Raw genomic sequence first — 14,918 nt, 5'->3', positions numbered from 1 at the left:
GACTAAATGTCTCACCAGATATCGCGTTAAGCAGAATGAAGGACGAAGAGAGTCTATGGCCTTCAGTTACTCACGAGATAAGTAGTTTTAAAAAATTTATTTTTTTGCCGCCAACAAAACTAAAATTCCTATCTGTTTATGTACTAATTGCTTAGAATCACCGAGATGTTTTTAATTTTATCTTTTATAGGCAACCAACTTTTCTTCCATCGGCGAAAAAAAAAAAACAAGAACGTAAACTTTGAGCTGTAAAAAAGAATAGTGTAATTGCTATATACTCAGTGATGATGGAACGGCTTCATGAAAAAAATGGACGGGCTTGATTCAACGGTCAGTTCACAACAAAAGATAAAAATAATCTTTCCGGTCAGCCCTTTGGCAAATCGTGCAAAATTGCACGATGACGTTAACCTTTTCGGAAATGCTCGGATTACATCCGATCGCTCTGAAATTTCGGCTGTAGCATGTAAACATTCTAAGCCAATCACATGGCGAGTGTTAGCTCCGAACTATCAAACGTGACCTCGGGAGCCCGATCCGAAAATTATTTGCGTACGATTTCAGTCTGCGATAGTGGCGTCCGATGCGAAACGCTAGAGATACAGCGTAGCTAAGCCTTTAGAGGTGATTTTTGACGATGGAAGTGAGCATGGTGGTATCTCTAGTGGTGAGGAATCCGAATTAGATAGAAAACTGGAAAATCTTAGCGAAGAATCGAGGTAAGTAATCTGTAAACATTCTTGCGATATTTAATTGCGTGACGCATGTGGTGTTGAAACATTTACTTTTACTTTTCGCGCACGAATCCTTATTTTTTGCCTTGAGGCAAACCTGTAAATGTTAATTTGTGAATGAAAAGCAACATATATTGTGAACATGATTTTTGAGCGACAGAGAAAATAATCTTTAATGGAATGTTAGAACGCAACGACCTAAATTATCAGCCGATGACAGATATGACGCAGTGTGCGTCCGAACTAAATCAAATAAAATCTTTTATTTTTAAAACGATAGTTGAATATATATCGAACTGTACATTGTCTTATATGTTTTGTATGTTTTTTAGATGTGGTTCTACTTGTTACATGCTGAAAATTCACAAAACAAACAAATTGTGCTCGAGTATGAGTGGAATGAAAAAAAAAATGACAGTTTCCGGTTTCACTTCTGAATTGTTTACTCTTGAAAATACTGGTGGTGCATTGCGAGTGAAAGGCTTTTGATAAGAGTGATGATAAGATAAGGTCAGACTAATTAGTCCGTATGTCAATCTTCAAACAAAGAACAATAGTTCCAATGGTTGCACTGTAGACTTCAAGAGGGATTAGTAAATTTGGGCATTTCACTTCTGAATTGTTTACTCTTGAAAATACTGGTGATGCATTGCACGTGAAAGGCTTTTGATATATGTTGCACTTTATGTATTTTGAGGTTGATTATCTCATTTGTCCCTGTTTCAAGGCAAAATTTCAGAAGTCAAACAAAGAAATATAGTTCCAATGATTGCACTGTAGACTTCAAGAGGGATTAGTAAATTTGGGCTTGGGGTGATGATGAGGTCAGACTAATTAGTCAGTGTGTCAATCAGTGTTCACAAGATATGTGTAACACGTCTCAGATTTGTTATCTTCTAACCAATTTTTTATGGAGATGTTGCCCATATAACAAGGAACCTCTTAAGTTAATTTTTGCCTTATTACTTTGTATTATTTGGGTATCACTCTTTAGGTTTACGCTTATTAAATGTTCTGAACACGAAAACACGACGAGTTCGTGTAGTGTTGTTATATACCATAATCATGTCTAATTTTAGGGCCATAGCCTTTCAAGTCAGTAACTTGTAGCAAAGAGTGCTCATATTTATTTCATGCATATTAACGGGAAAAAAACAAATCTTAATTTCTAGTCGTTACAACGACTACAGCAGGTCTCAGCTGAATCAATCCATTTTGATAAGCTGAAAATTACCTCCCTCTACAAAGCCACTCGCTAAGGGCTTACCTTACAAAAAGCAATGACGGAAATTTGAATGATAACAGTCAACAACAGTTTACCATTTTCCTCATGCAGTCATTTATATGATCTGTGTGGTTTTAAGTCTGTGTTTCTTTAGGATGAGAAATGCAAGAGACCATTAACGCCATGATTTCGATGAATAATCATAAGTTGTATTCACCTTACGGTCAATTGGATAAACTAACACGATTCAAATATATACTACGCGCACTCAAAATTCTGACTGAATTATCATATTCGGAAAAGAGGGAACAAGGTCTTACAAAAGTTTTTCCAACGATTCCTTCATTGTTTTCAAGTCGAAGACGAGGGAAGTTTTTCCGTCGGTGACTTAATTTTAACTGATGACGTTAACAGTGGGCTCAAAAGAGCAAGATAACACGAAAAAGCTCTCGCAATAATTTCAATGACGCACTAACTTTGTTGTTCTAAAATGGGTTACTTCTGCATTCTAACCAGTCAGTGACAACCTCAAGTTATCGACAGTTAAACTAGAGCCAACATTCAATAAGTATGATGACTCTTGTTTTCTCAGATTTTTATCGCAGTTTTCTGTTCTTGACCCTTATATCGTGGTGAGTCAAACGTCTGCAAAGCCAGGTAACAGCGTTAGTACCTCAGTCGGTTCTTCACCCACAAACCGATGTAAAAATGTCTACTTCAGCTTCCATGCAGGAACACCAAACAAAAAGATTGGAACACTTCTTCAGGAAATGAATAAACAGCTTATGCACGTTAAAAATGATGTCAGCATCATCAAAGCGAGAAACATTTTATGTAAAGGTATATTCACACTAGATCATCATTTTTCTTTTCCACTTTTTTGGAATTGTTCCTCAGATAAAGGAAATCCTATGGATTTTAATCTTGTCTATCCTGTCCTGATTAACCTCTTCTCATCACGTAAGAATCTACAGAAACTCTCCTTAGGGAAATAAAAGAGACACTTCTCGAAATGCAAAACGACATTGCTTCTATCAAAGAAAACTAGACCCTTATTGAATCTCGACACACCTGTACTGAAGGTAAGAGACAAATGGAGAAGCTTGTCATGTTATCAACAAAGTCTTACGATTCTCGCGCAAATCCATCTCATATGTCTTCCAACAGTTAAAAAGAACTGTGCTGAGCTGTACAAATCTGGTAAAACAACAAGCGGCGTTTATACAATCGAGCCTGATGGTCTCGGTGCCTTTAAGTCTTCTGTGACCAAACGACAGCCGGTGGGGGGGGACAGTGTTTCAGAGGAGACTGGATGGCTCGGTTGACTTCCTTCGCCGCTGGACCGATTACAAGAATAGCTTTGGTAATCTGTATGGTGAGTTTTGGCTGGGACTGGACAAGATACACCGTCTTACAACAACAATAAAGAACAAGATCCGTATACATCTGATAGACACCAAAGGTAAAACTGCTTACGCCGAATACAACATGTTTGCCGTTTCCAGTGAGAAGAATAAATACAAACTGAGCGTTGGAACATACTCAGGTAACCTCAGCAATAATTAAGAAATCTGTTGCTGTGAGAACTTGCAGTATTCATTGACTGAACTTGGAACAGCACTATCAACCGTGCCTTAATAAAACAAATTGGAATCCCTTAAGTATTCGCTAGCAGATATATAAATCAGAATATGATAGCTCGTCGATGGGCTTTTTTTATAATTGCATGGTATCATGGGACAAATTTCCTCCGCGGCCATGATGACTTCACATTTTTCAGGAACTGCGGGCGATTCTCTTTCTCTTCATCGTGGTCAGCCCTTCGCAACCAAAGACAAGGACAGAAATCGCTGTGCTGTGACCTACAAAGGAGCCTGGTGTTACGATCATGGCTGTCATCGCTCCAACCTGAATGGACTGTACCATCACGGAGCGCACTCATGTTATGCCGACGGAGTCAACTGGTATGACTGGAAAGGATATCACTACTCCGTCAAGAAAGCTGAAATGAAAATCAGACCGGTGCAAGTTTCGAATTTTTGTTTTGTTTGTTTCCAAAAGTTGAAGTCACACACCTTAACACCTACCACGAATGGCTCTACCTAACTACAATTCGGTCATGAACTACTCGCCTGATCTCTGGACGGGCTACTTTGTTAATCTAATCGAGACTTAAAGAGAGATCGAGTACAATAAAAACGCTTAAGATCCTAAAAGGAAAACAGTGTTTGACTTGAATTTCAAGGATTTTTCAAAGGAATCCACTGCAAAAAGGGGGGGGGGGGTTGGGGGGGGTTTAATTTTGTCGGTAGAAAAAACAGAAAAGCGCCTCCACAGATATAGACAAAACTCTGGATTAATTCTAGAAAATTTTTATAAGGTCAATAAAATAAAGCAAAGTATGCTTGTTGTGTCATCCAATTGGTCGTGAGCATACAATCAATATGACATAGCGTGTAAAGTTGACATGATACCCAATATGTACAGCAGATGTTGGATTGTCATCTCGAGTTCAAAGCCTGCCTAATTTCCAAGCCCCTCGTTCGTGTCGTGTTCTCAAACATTTGAAGTGTTTTCTTTGGCAGGTTGTTTAAAAATTTTATAATACAACAATTAATGAGTTCAGTTTTCGCATGATATCATGAATTATCAAACCTCGTGAGGGTTTTTCTCAGCCAGGCCTTCCATTTTGGCCGTGCTACTGCCCTAAAAATAAAAACTTCGAATGATCCGTATATTCAATAGGGACTTTATGCAATCGGGACGACAACAAGGAAGACGTCGTTTTAAAAATAAATTCATAAGGCGGAATTTCGCGAAATTGTTGGCTACACTCTCAAACCTTAGTATAGCGTATGTCAGCAGCGTTAAGTTGTAAATTGAAACGTAAATAATTCTCTGTCGGGGTTCCCGTTCTCAGACTACGCAAATTTTGGTGCTTCCACGTTGTTTTTTAACGGTGGATGGCTAAGAAATGTACAAAGGCTTAAAACACACGTGCTGAGGCAATGTTCTCCTTATAGATCTTATGTTTTGCCATGTCCTCGTTGCCGCCGGCTTTTTGACGTGCGCCTTATAATTATTCAAAGACTCTCAGTAAGAAGGAAGTTATTAAATAAATAAACTCTCCATGGGTATAATGAAAAACTTCCCGTCTAGATAAAGAAATAGTTATGATAAAAAAAATTCTGGGATCGGCTGCGTTAATTCTGAAATTGCCACGAATCGCCGTCGGCGTATAGGTGCTAACTCCTGGGCGACGACAATGGGCAATGTTCCCTCCAAATGTCTTGGCTCTTCTTTAGAATCTGCAAAACGTTCGTTTTCAAAGGTTCTATCAGACTCTTTTTATTGTGAAGGTAATAAATGTCTGAACTTATAGGAAAAAATGTTTCCATTTCGTTCCTCATTAAATAACTTCTGGTGCCAAGGAAAAAAAAAAAGAAATAATTGATCTATCGGGTTAGTGTAAACGCCTGATGAAGCACGTTGAGATAAAGAAAGCAATATTTGCATCACGCAAAGTCAAATTAAAGCCTTCTTGTCAATATGTACATCACGTATCTCAGTAGAAAACTGAACTTAATGTAGGATGACTACACCAACTGATTTTTATCAATTACTTTCCTTGACTTAGCAAATAAGTATTGTGTTCCAATTCCTGCTAAAAATGTTGGTTAAGAATATATAGAACTTCCAAATTGGTCTGATCTCGGCTTAGTAGAATTAGTGAATTTGTTTTTAGCGATCCCCAGAAAATTGACGTATTTAACTGTGACAGAGATGAAGCTCTAAAATAATTATCATTTTTTACATAACGCGTCTAACTAATTATATGCGGGATAGCAACTACGCATATTTTTTCTTCTCCATAACCCACCCCTCCAAAAAAAAGGAAAAAAAAAAGAGAAATAAATAAGGACTGTAACCGTCTAATTCACAGAAAAATAAAAAACCTAAGCCAGCATCAAAATGGGTACTCCTTATTTTGTAATATTGCAACTTAATATTCAATGAGGTACATAGCTGTTGAAGGATATGGAAAATTAACATTTATATGACGGAAAGAAATACGTTACCACAGCTATAAAAGTGTTGACAGATGGTTTTCGAGTCAATTCCTTTGAGTGGATTTATAGCGAGAAACCCAGTTTTTTGGTACCGTGGAGATCATAATTATTTTCTATGATTTTAAACTTTGGTAGCGATTATGGAGAAGCTTCTATTGCAGTTATAGCCAGCTAAAACTTCGGTACCATTAATCACACTCTTTTATATGTCCAACAGTCAGCAATAGAGGCTCTACCGGTCTGTTAACATAGCCTTACTTGTCCTTATTTAGGATTAAATAAAATGATCAGGAATGTTATTTGATCGAAAAACACTCAAATTATGACATCTGTAGTCAAAAACATCTGTTTCCTTCGCATTTATTCTTAAGTCAGAAAGTTGCATATTATCATATTTCGTTTTTCCTGTCTGCAATCACGCCGGGCTGGCGCGTGCCGTGAAGTGGAACTTTGTCGCCCGCTGTTGTTTGAGATTGTACAGCGGAAATGCGAATAAAAGTACAAAGCAGTTTTCAAAATGGCGGCTGAAAAGAGCATTTTGAATGCTATTGTGGCTCTTCGTCCTTTACGTGATGAAGTGGATAATTTCTTTTTGTTTGAAGAAGAAGTAAAAACAGCTCTCACTTCAATTTTTGAAAAAAACCGTGTGGGCCAAAGCTCTTTGAAACGAGCTAAAATGTCACAAATTCCAGCGACAGCACTCCTGGAAGGAGAAGTGAAGATGTGGCTTAAGATGCTCCATAGGCGCCTCAGTCCAAGAATGAAGGCCCGAAGCGCTTGGACTGTAGAGTTTAAAAGGGCGATGTCCTCGGAAATATTTCCCTTAATTTTACAGATGGTTAAAAAGGCCCGTTCCGCTTATGGTGTTGTGCACAACGAAGAAAAACACAGATATAATCTACTATAACAGAGAGAACAGACTGATTCGAGATTTTGCCCAGTTATCTGAGCTAAGCAGAGACTCAGTCCGAGAATTCCTTATTAAGCAGAGTAAAGGAACAAGAAAAGGAACTTCAAAAGTTTCCATAACTTCTGAAACGCCTTTCACCATCACATTTATTAAGAGGACACAGCAAGTGGTGGGTATTGTCTCAAGTCTCTATATGCACCATTGACTTGGTTTTCAGTTTCTAAGCCCTCTAGATAGTCTGGGTCAATTTCATGAACAGTCCCAATGTCAATCTTTTTTAACTGTTCTACAAGGTTACTATAAGTTAGAAGCTTTGGAACCTTACAGCCTTTACAAATTGAAATACTTGTTCTTTTCCCTGGTTTGCCTTCATTTGATTTCATTGAAAGCACCAGTCTTACACTTTTGTACTTTCATTTCCCCATTACACCACTTGCACAATATGTTGCAATACTTCGAACAATGTTGTCATCCAACTTTTCAAATTCTAACACACTCTTCTTATACTCTTTACAAACTATTCTATTGGTCAACTGCTTGTTCTTTGTCACATATTTTGTTAACTTATCTAACTTGCATCTCTTTTGCAGAGTGTCAAACATTCCCTCGAAACAGGCTGAGGAATGTTTATTTGAGCTCCCATGAATTTTGGCAGCAGCTTCAATGGTTTCATGCCTCCTTTTTCTTGCGGTCCTTGGTCCCAGTGTTGATTCTCCATTGACAAGTGCAGTAGGGCTTCTTGTTCGTGCCTGAGATACCTGTCCCTGTGACTAAAATATTGCTAAATTAGACACTGGGTAGTAACACAATTATTTAAATTAGATGTGGTTGGATGATAACAAAATAGATATTTAGCCAAATCTTACATTCAATATGTTGATGTTTACAATTTAGAGACACTGTCATTTATGACAGTCTTTACTGACCAAATGAACACAGGCACTCGCTCAGGTTTCTTGCATAGGTACCGGCATAGAAGCCTGACCATGGCTGTCATTCTGGCACTGGCTCTGTGTTAAGTGGTTAGTTCACCGAAATTGAACTTGCAAAATATTTTTTTTTATTTTTACAAAATTGAATATTTTTCTGTCCACATTATTAATAAAATTTGGCATAAAATTAAACCTCATCCAACCACTAATCAATGCAAACCTACAGACTTAGTTGGAGGTTGCACCCAGCAGTTTTTTGCTGCATACTTACTGGTACTGGTAAAACAACCACAATAAAGAATCAAGAGTATACTCACAGGAATATTTTCTAATTCATTTGTTATGTCTTTGAAGTGTTCCCTGACTGTGGCCAACTGAAAGCAATTATTATACAAGTGATTTCATAAGCACTGATTGTTTAATTTCAAGTGTCATTTAGAGTTTAAACACATAAAAAGCTTTTACCCTGTCAAAATTGAAATTCAAGCCTCCCTACACATGGACCTCCACCACTTTCCTATAATCCTTTGTTACAATATTCTCTGATATTGAAAATAAAAATCTTCTCAAAACATTAATACTGGACAAATTTATCTCACCTTTTCTTGGGCTCGCTGGACTTTTTTGTACTCTGCCGATAGCTTGCGATTTTCATCAACAGCTTTCTCCCTTGCAACCTTGCGAGCTTTCATGAATTGAGCCAAGTTAAAGCGCGTGTTCTTTGTGTGCGGCATCCTAGAAATTAACTCATAAAAAACTAAGGAAAGAAGGCAAAATTAGGAAAACAAAAATCATAGAGCTTTTGTCAAGGCTTTGAAGTTTCGGTTCGTAGCACAAATTCTCGGATAAGTAGAGAAACTTAAAAAACTATCCTAGCCAAAAATATGATAGAAACGACAAATAAACCTTACCTCTTCTTCTACTATTTCCTCTACTGTCTCTTGCTAAGCGAACATCGAAGAAACCATGGCATATTTAGTATCAAAATGACGGGAAAACTGTGTACTTTCAGCACATTCGAGTTTTGGCGCCTTCGGACTAACTCCAGGACCGCTCGGAGGCAGTTTTCAACAGGCGTTAACTCAGTTCCAGGCTTCTCTAAAAACCACACGGTCACAAACGCCATATTTGTGGACGCTGATTGTTCCACTTCAGAGCGCTCACCAGCCCGGCGTGAATGACAAGAGGACGGCTGGAGGTGGGTGAGTATTCGTTTCCCTTATCCTCTCCTTTACCATTTTATTTTTGTTATTATGTTATCAGTCGTCAAATACTACTTTATTTTTGTGAGAATCGACCAGAGCTGTCTTCTTGTGCAACAATGTCATGAACATCGATAAATTTGAGTAGTTAGTGAAAAACAGAACACTTTTTTCAAATAAACAACATCTGAGCTTTTTCAGGAACCACGCAAGTACAACATTACAGTACATACAAGTACGAAGGGTGAGTGACTCAATGTTACCTCTTCCTTTCATTTTTTTATCTTCGATCTTCTTTTTATGAGTCATCATACACATTCAATTTACATTTTGATAAAGTTTTGTGAGGACTGGTTGCCAAGGTAATAAGATATGATGTTTTGCATGAGACTGCTAATGTGCCATCGGGCTGTCATTTACGTTCACTGTATTTGTTTGGTCACAAACATCGAGTTTCTGCAATAAGACCTTTTACCTGTAGCATTTTTAGCTTTTGCACGAGTAAGTACAATGCAGTAGAAAAAGAGGAGATTGTTGGAAAGTGGAATTGGCTGCCACCATCCTCGTATCTCGGGCCGCATTTAAATGACCTCATAAGCCATTTATTCGAGCTTCAAAAAGACCGCATGACTGAGTGGAATCCAATTTGGTTTGTAATCACGTGAGTCATTAGCAAAATCGGACGACCGCGAAGCGGGAGTCGGATTTTTTAATCACAGGTTGTATCACGAGTTGTAATAAAGTTTTACAGATATATGATATTTCATTTTCTTTCCCGAAGTTTTCATGTGTTCGTAGTTTTTTATCCTTCATAATTTCAGTTCCTTAGATTGCAGTCACTTCTTGCCCCATCTTATCCCATCTTTCCCGGCCTCCCATCACTTCGATTCGTCCCTTATGAAGTCGATTTTACGTTTAGGCACCTGTTGTGTGAAGATCTGAACGCACGTCCAACGAACAGAATGCTAAAGACACATTGGCTTAGAGACGCTAGAAACTGTCTCTTGCTATTGCTTGTTACCAGTGCTCTAAGCAACCTTCCATACGCAGAAACGACAAAGAAATGTAACACCAAGGCTGGTTAGTGGCAACCATGTGGATCTTTTTTTGCATGTGTTTGCTCAGCTTAATTAAGGTTGCATCCTCACTGATCAAACCAAAGTTTTTTTGATAAACTTATTGATGGAATTTTTTCTTTGCCGTCCAGTGATACCTGAAATAAACATCTCTTCGAGTCCACCAAGTCGCACACTATTTGTAGGAGAAGCTCTTAATTTGACTTGTATAGCGTGGCCAAAGTCCAAGGACGAGCTTCTTCCTAGGAGAAGGATCAAGTATATTCAGTGGTATGATCCTAAGAATAGATCAGTTGGAGTCAGATGCATAAATCCTCAACTACGAAAAGAACTTCGTTGTACATTAATGCTCAAGGGGTTGACTTTAGCACAGTTTGGAAATTACACTTGTGAGGCAGAAAATGATTTTGTTGGATATTGCCGGCGAAAAACTGTCGAAATTGGACAAGGTAAGCAACAAAACTAACGTTATCTCCTCGAGAAACAAAATAAAGCGGTTACCAGACGTTTCGTACCAAGTCTTTTCGCACCAAAGTCGATTCGTACCAAGTCAGTTGAGTCGTTTTGCACCCGTACCAAAAGCGATTTTCGAAACAATAGTAGCCTGAAGAGCAACACAGGACGACCTATTCCTTCTTGAACCCACGCGTTATCTTATCAGCTATTCCAAAACGTTTTGTAACTTTGATTTGCTTCTCGTCACACGAAACGATTTACATAAATTAATGGCAAAAATTGGACTGAAATTGAACAAGAGTAGGGGAGTGATTTTTTTCTTATCTGCTTACTTCCATCAGCCTTTTCTGGGTAGTTTGTAATTTCAGTCTCACGCGCCTTGCCATTCAAATCAGCTGTCATGATACTTCAAATTGAAAGGGACTTCTAAATGTTGTTGAGTAGAGAGGGGAATGTGGCCGAGTGTTAGGTGCATTAAACTGCGCATTGGAATTTACCTTCTATGTACTAACTTCCTCTCCATTGAAAGAAGACGGAGACGGAGTCGGATTTGTAAACATGAGCAAAGAGTGATACGATCAAGTAAAAATCAAATCGACAGAATCAGAAGAGAAATACCGCTATCACTTACGACTCCGTCGCTTACTATCCTTTGAAGAATTGTCAGAGTCGTAGGAGAAAGACTGCTGGAAGGGCCTGAGAACTGGCATGTGATTGGTTGTTTTTTTTCCGATTCTGCTCGCGACTGCAACAACCTAGTTTTCACCACGGAAAAAACGAAACCGTTCTGATTTTTCTGAGTCCTATTCTGTCGAGCTTATGACTCCGCTTATGATTCTTTTTTCAGTTTTCACTCGCTTGAAAGTGTTCTTACGACTCTGACTACGATTCCGACTCTAACTCCGTCGCCAGTGAAAACTTGCCTTTAGTAACAGCACTCTTAAGAGGCCCTAAGCCTAAGAAACGACCGATGATTTCTGGCTAAAAATTAAAATCAGCCGATTTTTATCTTCCAAATAGAGGTTACCTAACACTATTTAAAAACGAATTTCTTTTGCTTCAATTTCGCTTTAAACCAAAAATATCGAGCCGCGAACTTGTTACGTCTGATTGTAGCAAAATCTGTCCCAAAATATTCCCTTTCAAAAACCGGTTCAAAAATCACTATCGCAACACAAAATAATGAGAAAACTACGCAGTTATGAAGAAAAAGGCCTTTCGATGAAACATCATTCGATAAACATCGAAAAATTGCAGAAGCGAATGAAAAATTAAATTTTCAAATGTTGCATATCAAATTAGAGGGAGCGTTGGAGATGATTTTAAAATAATTATTTCTGCAAAATCCAACGCTGTTGAAGACAATCACAGTGGTGAATCAGACATAAGAAGGATATACGTTACGTTTCTGGAAAAACGTTTTTCGACCAAAGTATATTGACCTTGTACCAAGCGTTCAAAGTTGCAGTGTTTACTGTTATGGTGCTACTTCGGCGAAACACTCTGTTGCCAATACGTCCATGGTAGCGTGGTAAATGTCACTTTAAACCTTGCTAAGCATTAAATACCATCCTAAATAGAATTATATGGTGTTAAAAGAGAAAGGAAGATGAAAAATAAGTAGAAAAAGAAAATAATTTTCATTTGCCATCTGCAGAGGTGAGTCAAATCTTGGAAATGTTGTCGCGTGACACCACTCATTTCTCCAAACTACGGCGGAATCCAAGCAACTGCGTAGAGTATAAGTAAACTTGAAACAACTCTTCCGCCGCCAGAAATCCTGAAGTGAAACAGTTTTATATTATTGCCATGAATAATGATGAATTCAGGTGAAAATAAGCCTGAGATAGTGTCCATTTGGTACTTTGGTACTTTGGTATTCATTTTAAAATAGTATTAGGTAACCTCTACTTGGAAGAAATAAATCGGCTGATTTTAATTTTTAGCCAGAAATCATAGGTCGTTTCTAAGGCGCAGGCACTCTTAAGTAGAGACGATGTAACATGGACAACAAGAAATGAAGAAGCATGTGTAAAATGGATTGCAAATGGAGAAAACGTGAAGCTAAATATTCCAGGATGTCTAAAACGTGGCAAAGCTCGCTTTTTGTTTTTGGAGTCTCGCTTATTAACCCACTTTTCCTGTTTTTATGTGCCCCCTTCAGTTTTTTAAAATATTTTTACGAGTTCTCAATTTTTTTTATCTTCTCCCAACACATTTTTTACTGTCATCTGGGATTGTCGGTGTCAGCTTTCCTGGCACCGGAGACTGTCGAGGATCCAAAGAACCAAACCGTCGTTGCTGGTTTCAACCTAAGTTTAAACTGCACCGCCGAAGGTTCTCCCATGCCATCCATCACATGGATAAAAAACAACGATCCACTTGCTATACAGTCCAACCCAAGAATAAAATACATTAAGACTGTTCTGGACTACAAACAAATCCATAGCCAACTGGTAATAGAAGATGCAAAGAAGAAAGATGAAGGAAAATATCACTGTGTTGCAAATAATACTGTGGGAGAAAAAGCATCCAACCCGGCTTTCTTGTCCATAGAGGATTTAGGTGAGACGTATGCTGTATATTACTTCTTAACTTGGCACCAGGTTTTATAATGGAAGGACCATTTTTTTGTTTGTAAAGGGATGAAAGAAACTTTAAAGAAATTTTGGTCACAGGGGAACAGTTTTAGAATTCACAAAAATTAAGTTTTCTTTTTAAATTTGAAAATCCTTAAATAATGCACGGTATTTCTCTTTCATTTCTCTTACTCTTTTTTTTATGTTCTCCTAACAAAATTTTTACTGTCATCTGGAATTGTCGGTGTCAGCTTTCCTAGCACCGGAGACTGTCGAGGATCCAAAGAACCAAACCGTCGTTGCTGGTTTCAACGTAACTTTAAACTGCACCGCCAAAGGTTCTCCCATGCCATCCATCACATGGATAAAAAACAACGATCCACTTGCTATACAGTCCAACCCAAGAATAAAATACATTAAGACTACCCTGGACGACAAACAAATTCATAGCCAACTGGTAATAGAAGATGCAAAGAAAGAAGATAAAGGAAAATATCACTGCGTTGCAAATAATACTGTGGGAGAAAAAGCATCCAACCCGGCTTTCTTGTCCATAGAGGATTTAGGTGAGACGTATGCTGTATATTACTTCTTAACTTGGCACCAGGTTTTATAATGGAAGGATCATTTTTTTTGTTTGTAAAGGGATGAAAGAAACTTTAAAGAAATTTTAGTCACAGGGGAACAGTTTTAGAATTCACAAAAATTAAGTTTTCTTTTTAAATTTGAAAATCCTTAAATAATGCACGGTATTTCTCTTTCATTTCTCTTACTCTTTTTTTATGTTCTCCTAACAAAATTTTTACTGTCATCTGGAATTGTCGGTGTCAGCTTTCCTAGTACCGGAGACTGTCGAGGATCCAAAGAACCAAACCGTCGTTGCTGGTTTCAACGTAACTTTAAACTGCACCGCCAAAGAACGCTTTCCAATCTATTTTGTGTTTTCCAAAATAGCACATTTTTGGATAAATTAATGATTTTCCTCTGCAAGTTTTGGTAATCACTTAAAAATTATCAAATCTAACGGACAAATTTTAAAATAAATTGAAAATTTTCATTTTCCTCTGCAATATTAAGCGCGTCCGTAAGAAACTATGTGTTAATGGACAATCATGAAAAGATGCAGAGGTAATCCGTCTAATCTGCTAACAGTCAGTCACTGAATGTTGCAGAAATTCTGCAACCTCTCATGCACTGTGTGTTGCAGAAATTCTGCAACCAATAGTCCACTGGATGTCGCAGAAATTCTGCTACCACTCACACACTGGATGTTGCAGAAATTCTGCGACCCTTTATACACTGGGTGTTGCAGAAATTCTGCGACGACTCATACTCTAAGTGTCGCAGAAATTCTGCAACCACTCATACATTGGGTGTCGCAGAAATTCTGTGACAACTCATACGCTGGGTGTTGCAGAAATTCTGCAACAACTCATTCACTGAGTGTCGCAAAAATTCTGCAACCTCTCATTCACAAGGTATTGCAGAATGTCACAGAATGTCACTGAATGTCACAGAAACACTGTGACTACTCATACACCGGATGTTGCAGAAATTCTGCATCCTCTCATTCACCAGATGTTGCAGAAATTCACTCATGGATACAGGAATATAACAGTCTTTCTCTAGCCAGTCAATAACAGACGCCACAAATATTCTGTCAATTAACTTTCAACAGGAATTATGTACCTAAAATAGCACATGGCTTAATGCCACATGATAAAATGCGAATAT

At 38.1% G+C, this 14,918-nt stretch overlaps 3 protein-coding genes and 2 pseudogenes across 5 annotated transcripts in view; 4 read left to right on the top strand and 1 right to left on the bottom strand.

Moving 5' to 3' along the window:
• LOC113668328 (fibroblast growth factor receptor 4-like) overlaps positions 1–14,918 on the top strand; it is a 151,756-nt gene that overhangs the window by 82,734 nt on the left and 54,104 nt on the right. The window lies entirely within an intron of this gene.
• LOC149049930 (ficolin-2-like) lies at positions 2,399–4,380 on the top strand (annotated as a pseudogene). The gene is made up of 2 exons (XR_016183449.1): positions 2,399–2,799; positions 3,127–4,380. The product of XR_016183449.1 is annotated as a ficolin-2-like (transcript).
• Positions 6,448–7,715, top strand: LOC149049929 (uncharacterized; annotated as a pseudogene). Its single transcript, XR_016183450.1, has 2 exons — positions 6,448–7,108; positions 7,530–7,715. The product of XR_016183450.1 is annotated as an uncharacterized LOC149049929 (transcript).
• On the bottom strand, positions 7,050–8,911 carry LOC149049928 (uncharacterized). The gene is made up of 3 exons (XM_089195580.1): positions 8,471–8,911; positions 8,189–8,245; positions 7,050–7,709 (listed from the first exon to the last, which is right to left on the bottom strand). Exons 1-3 carry the CDS (start codon positions 8,603–8,605, stop codon positions 7,353–7,355), a joined length of 549 nt encoding a protein of 182 aa, XP_089051706.1. The 5' UTR covers positions 8,606–8,911; the 3' UTR covers positions 7,050–7,352.
• Positions 8,890–14,158, top strand: LOC113668830 (protein sax-3). The gene is made up of 7 exons (XM_089197414.1): positions 8,890–9,069; positions 9,275–9,317; positions 9,993–10,153; positions 10,281–10,598; positions 12,856–13,170; positions 13,436–13,750; positions 14,016–14,158. The coding sequence occupies exons 3-7, from the start codon at positions 10,036–10,038 to the stop codon at positions 14,156–14,158; spliced, it is 1,209 nt and encodes a 402-aa protein (XP_089053540.1). The 5' UTR covers positions 8,890–9,069; positions 9,275–9,317; positions 9,993–10,035.

The sequence above is a fragment of the Pocillopora damicornis genome, chromosome 2 (assembly GCF_964200805.1).
Source record: "Pocillopora damicornis chromosome 2, jaPocDami1.2, whole genome shotgun sequence".
NCBI classification, from domain to species: Eukaryota; Metazoa; Cnidaria; class Anthozoa; order Scleractinia; family Pocilloporidae; genus Pocillopora; species Pocillopora damicornis.
This window is presented reverse-complemented; position numbering and strand designations above follow the sequence as displayed.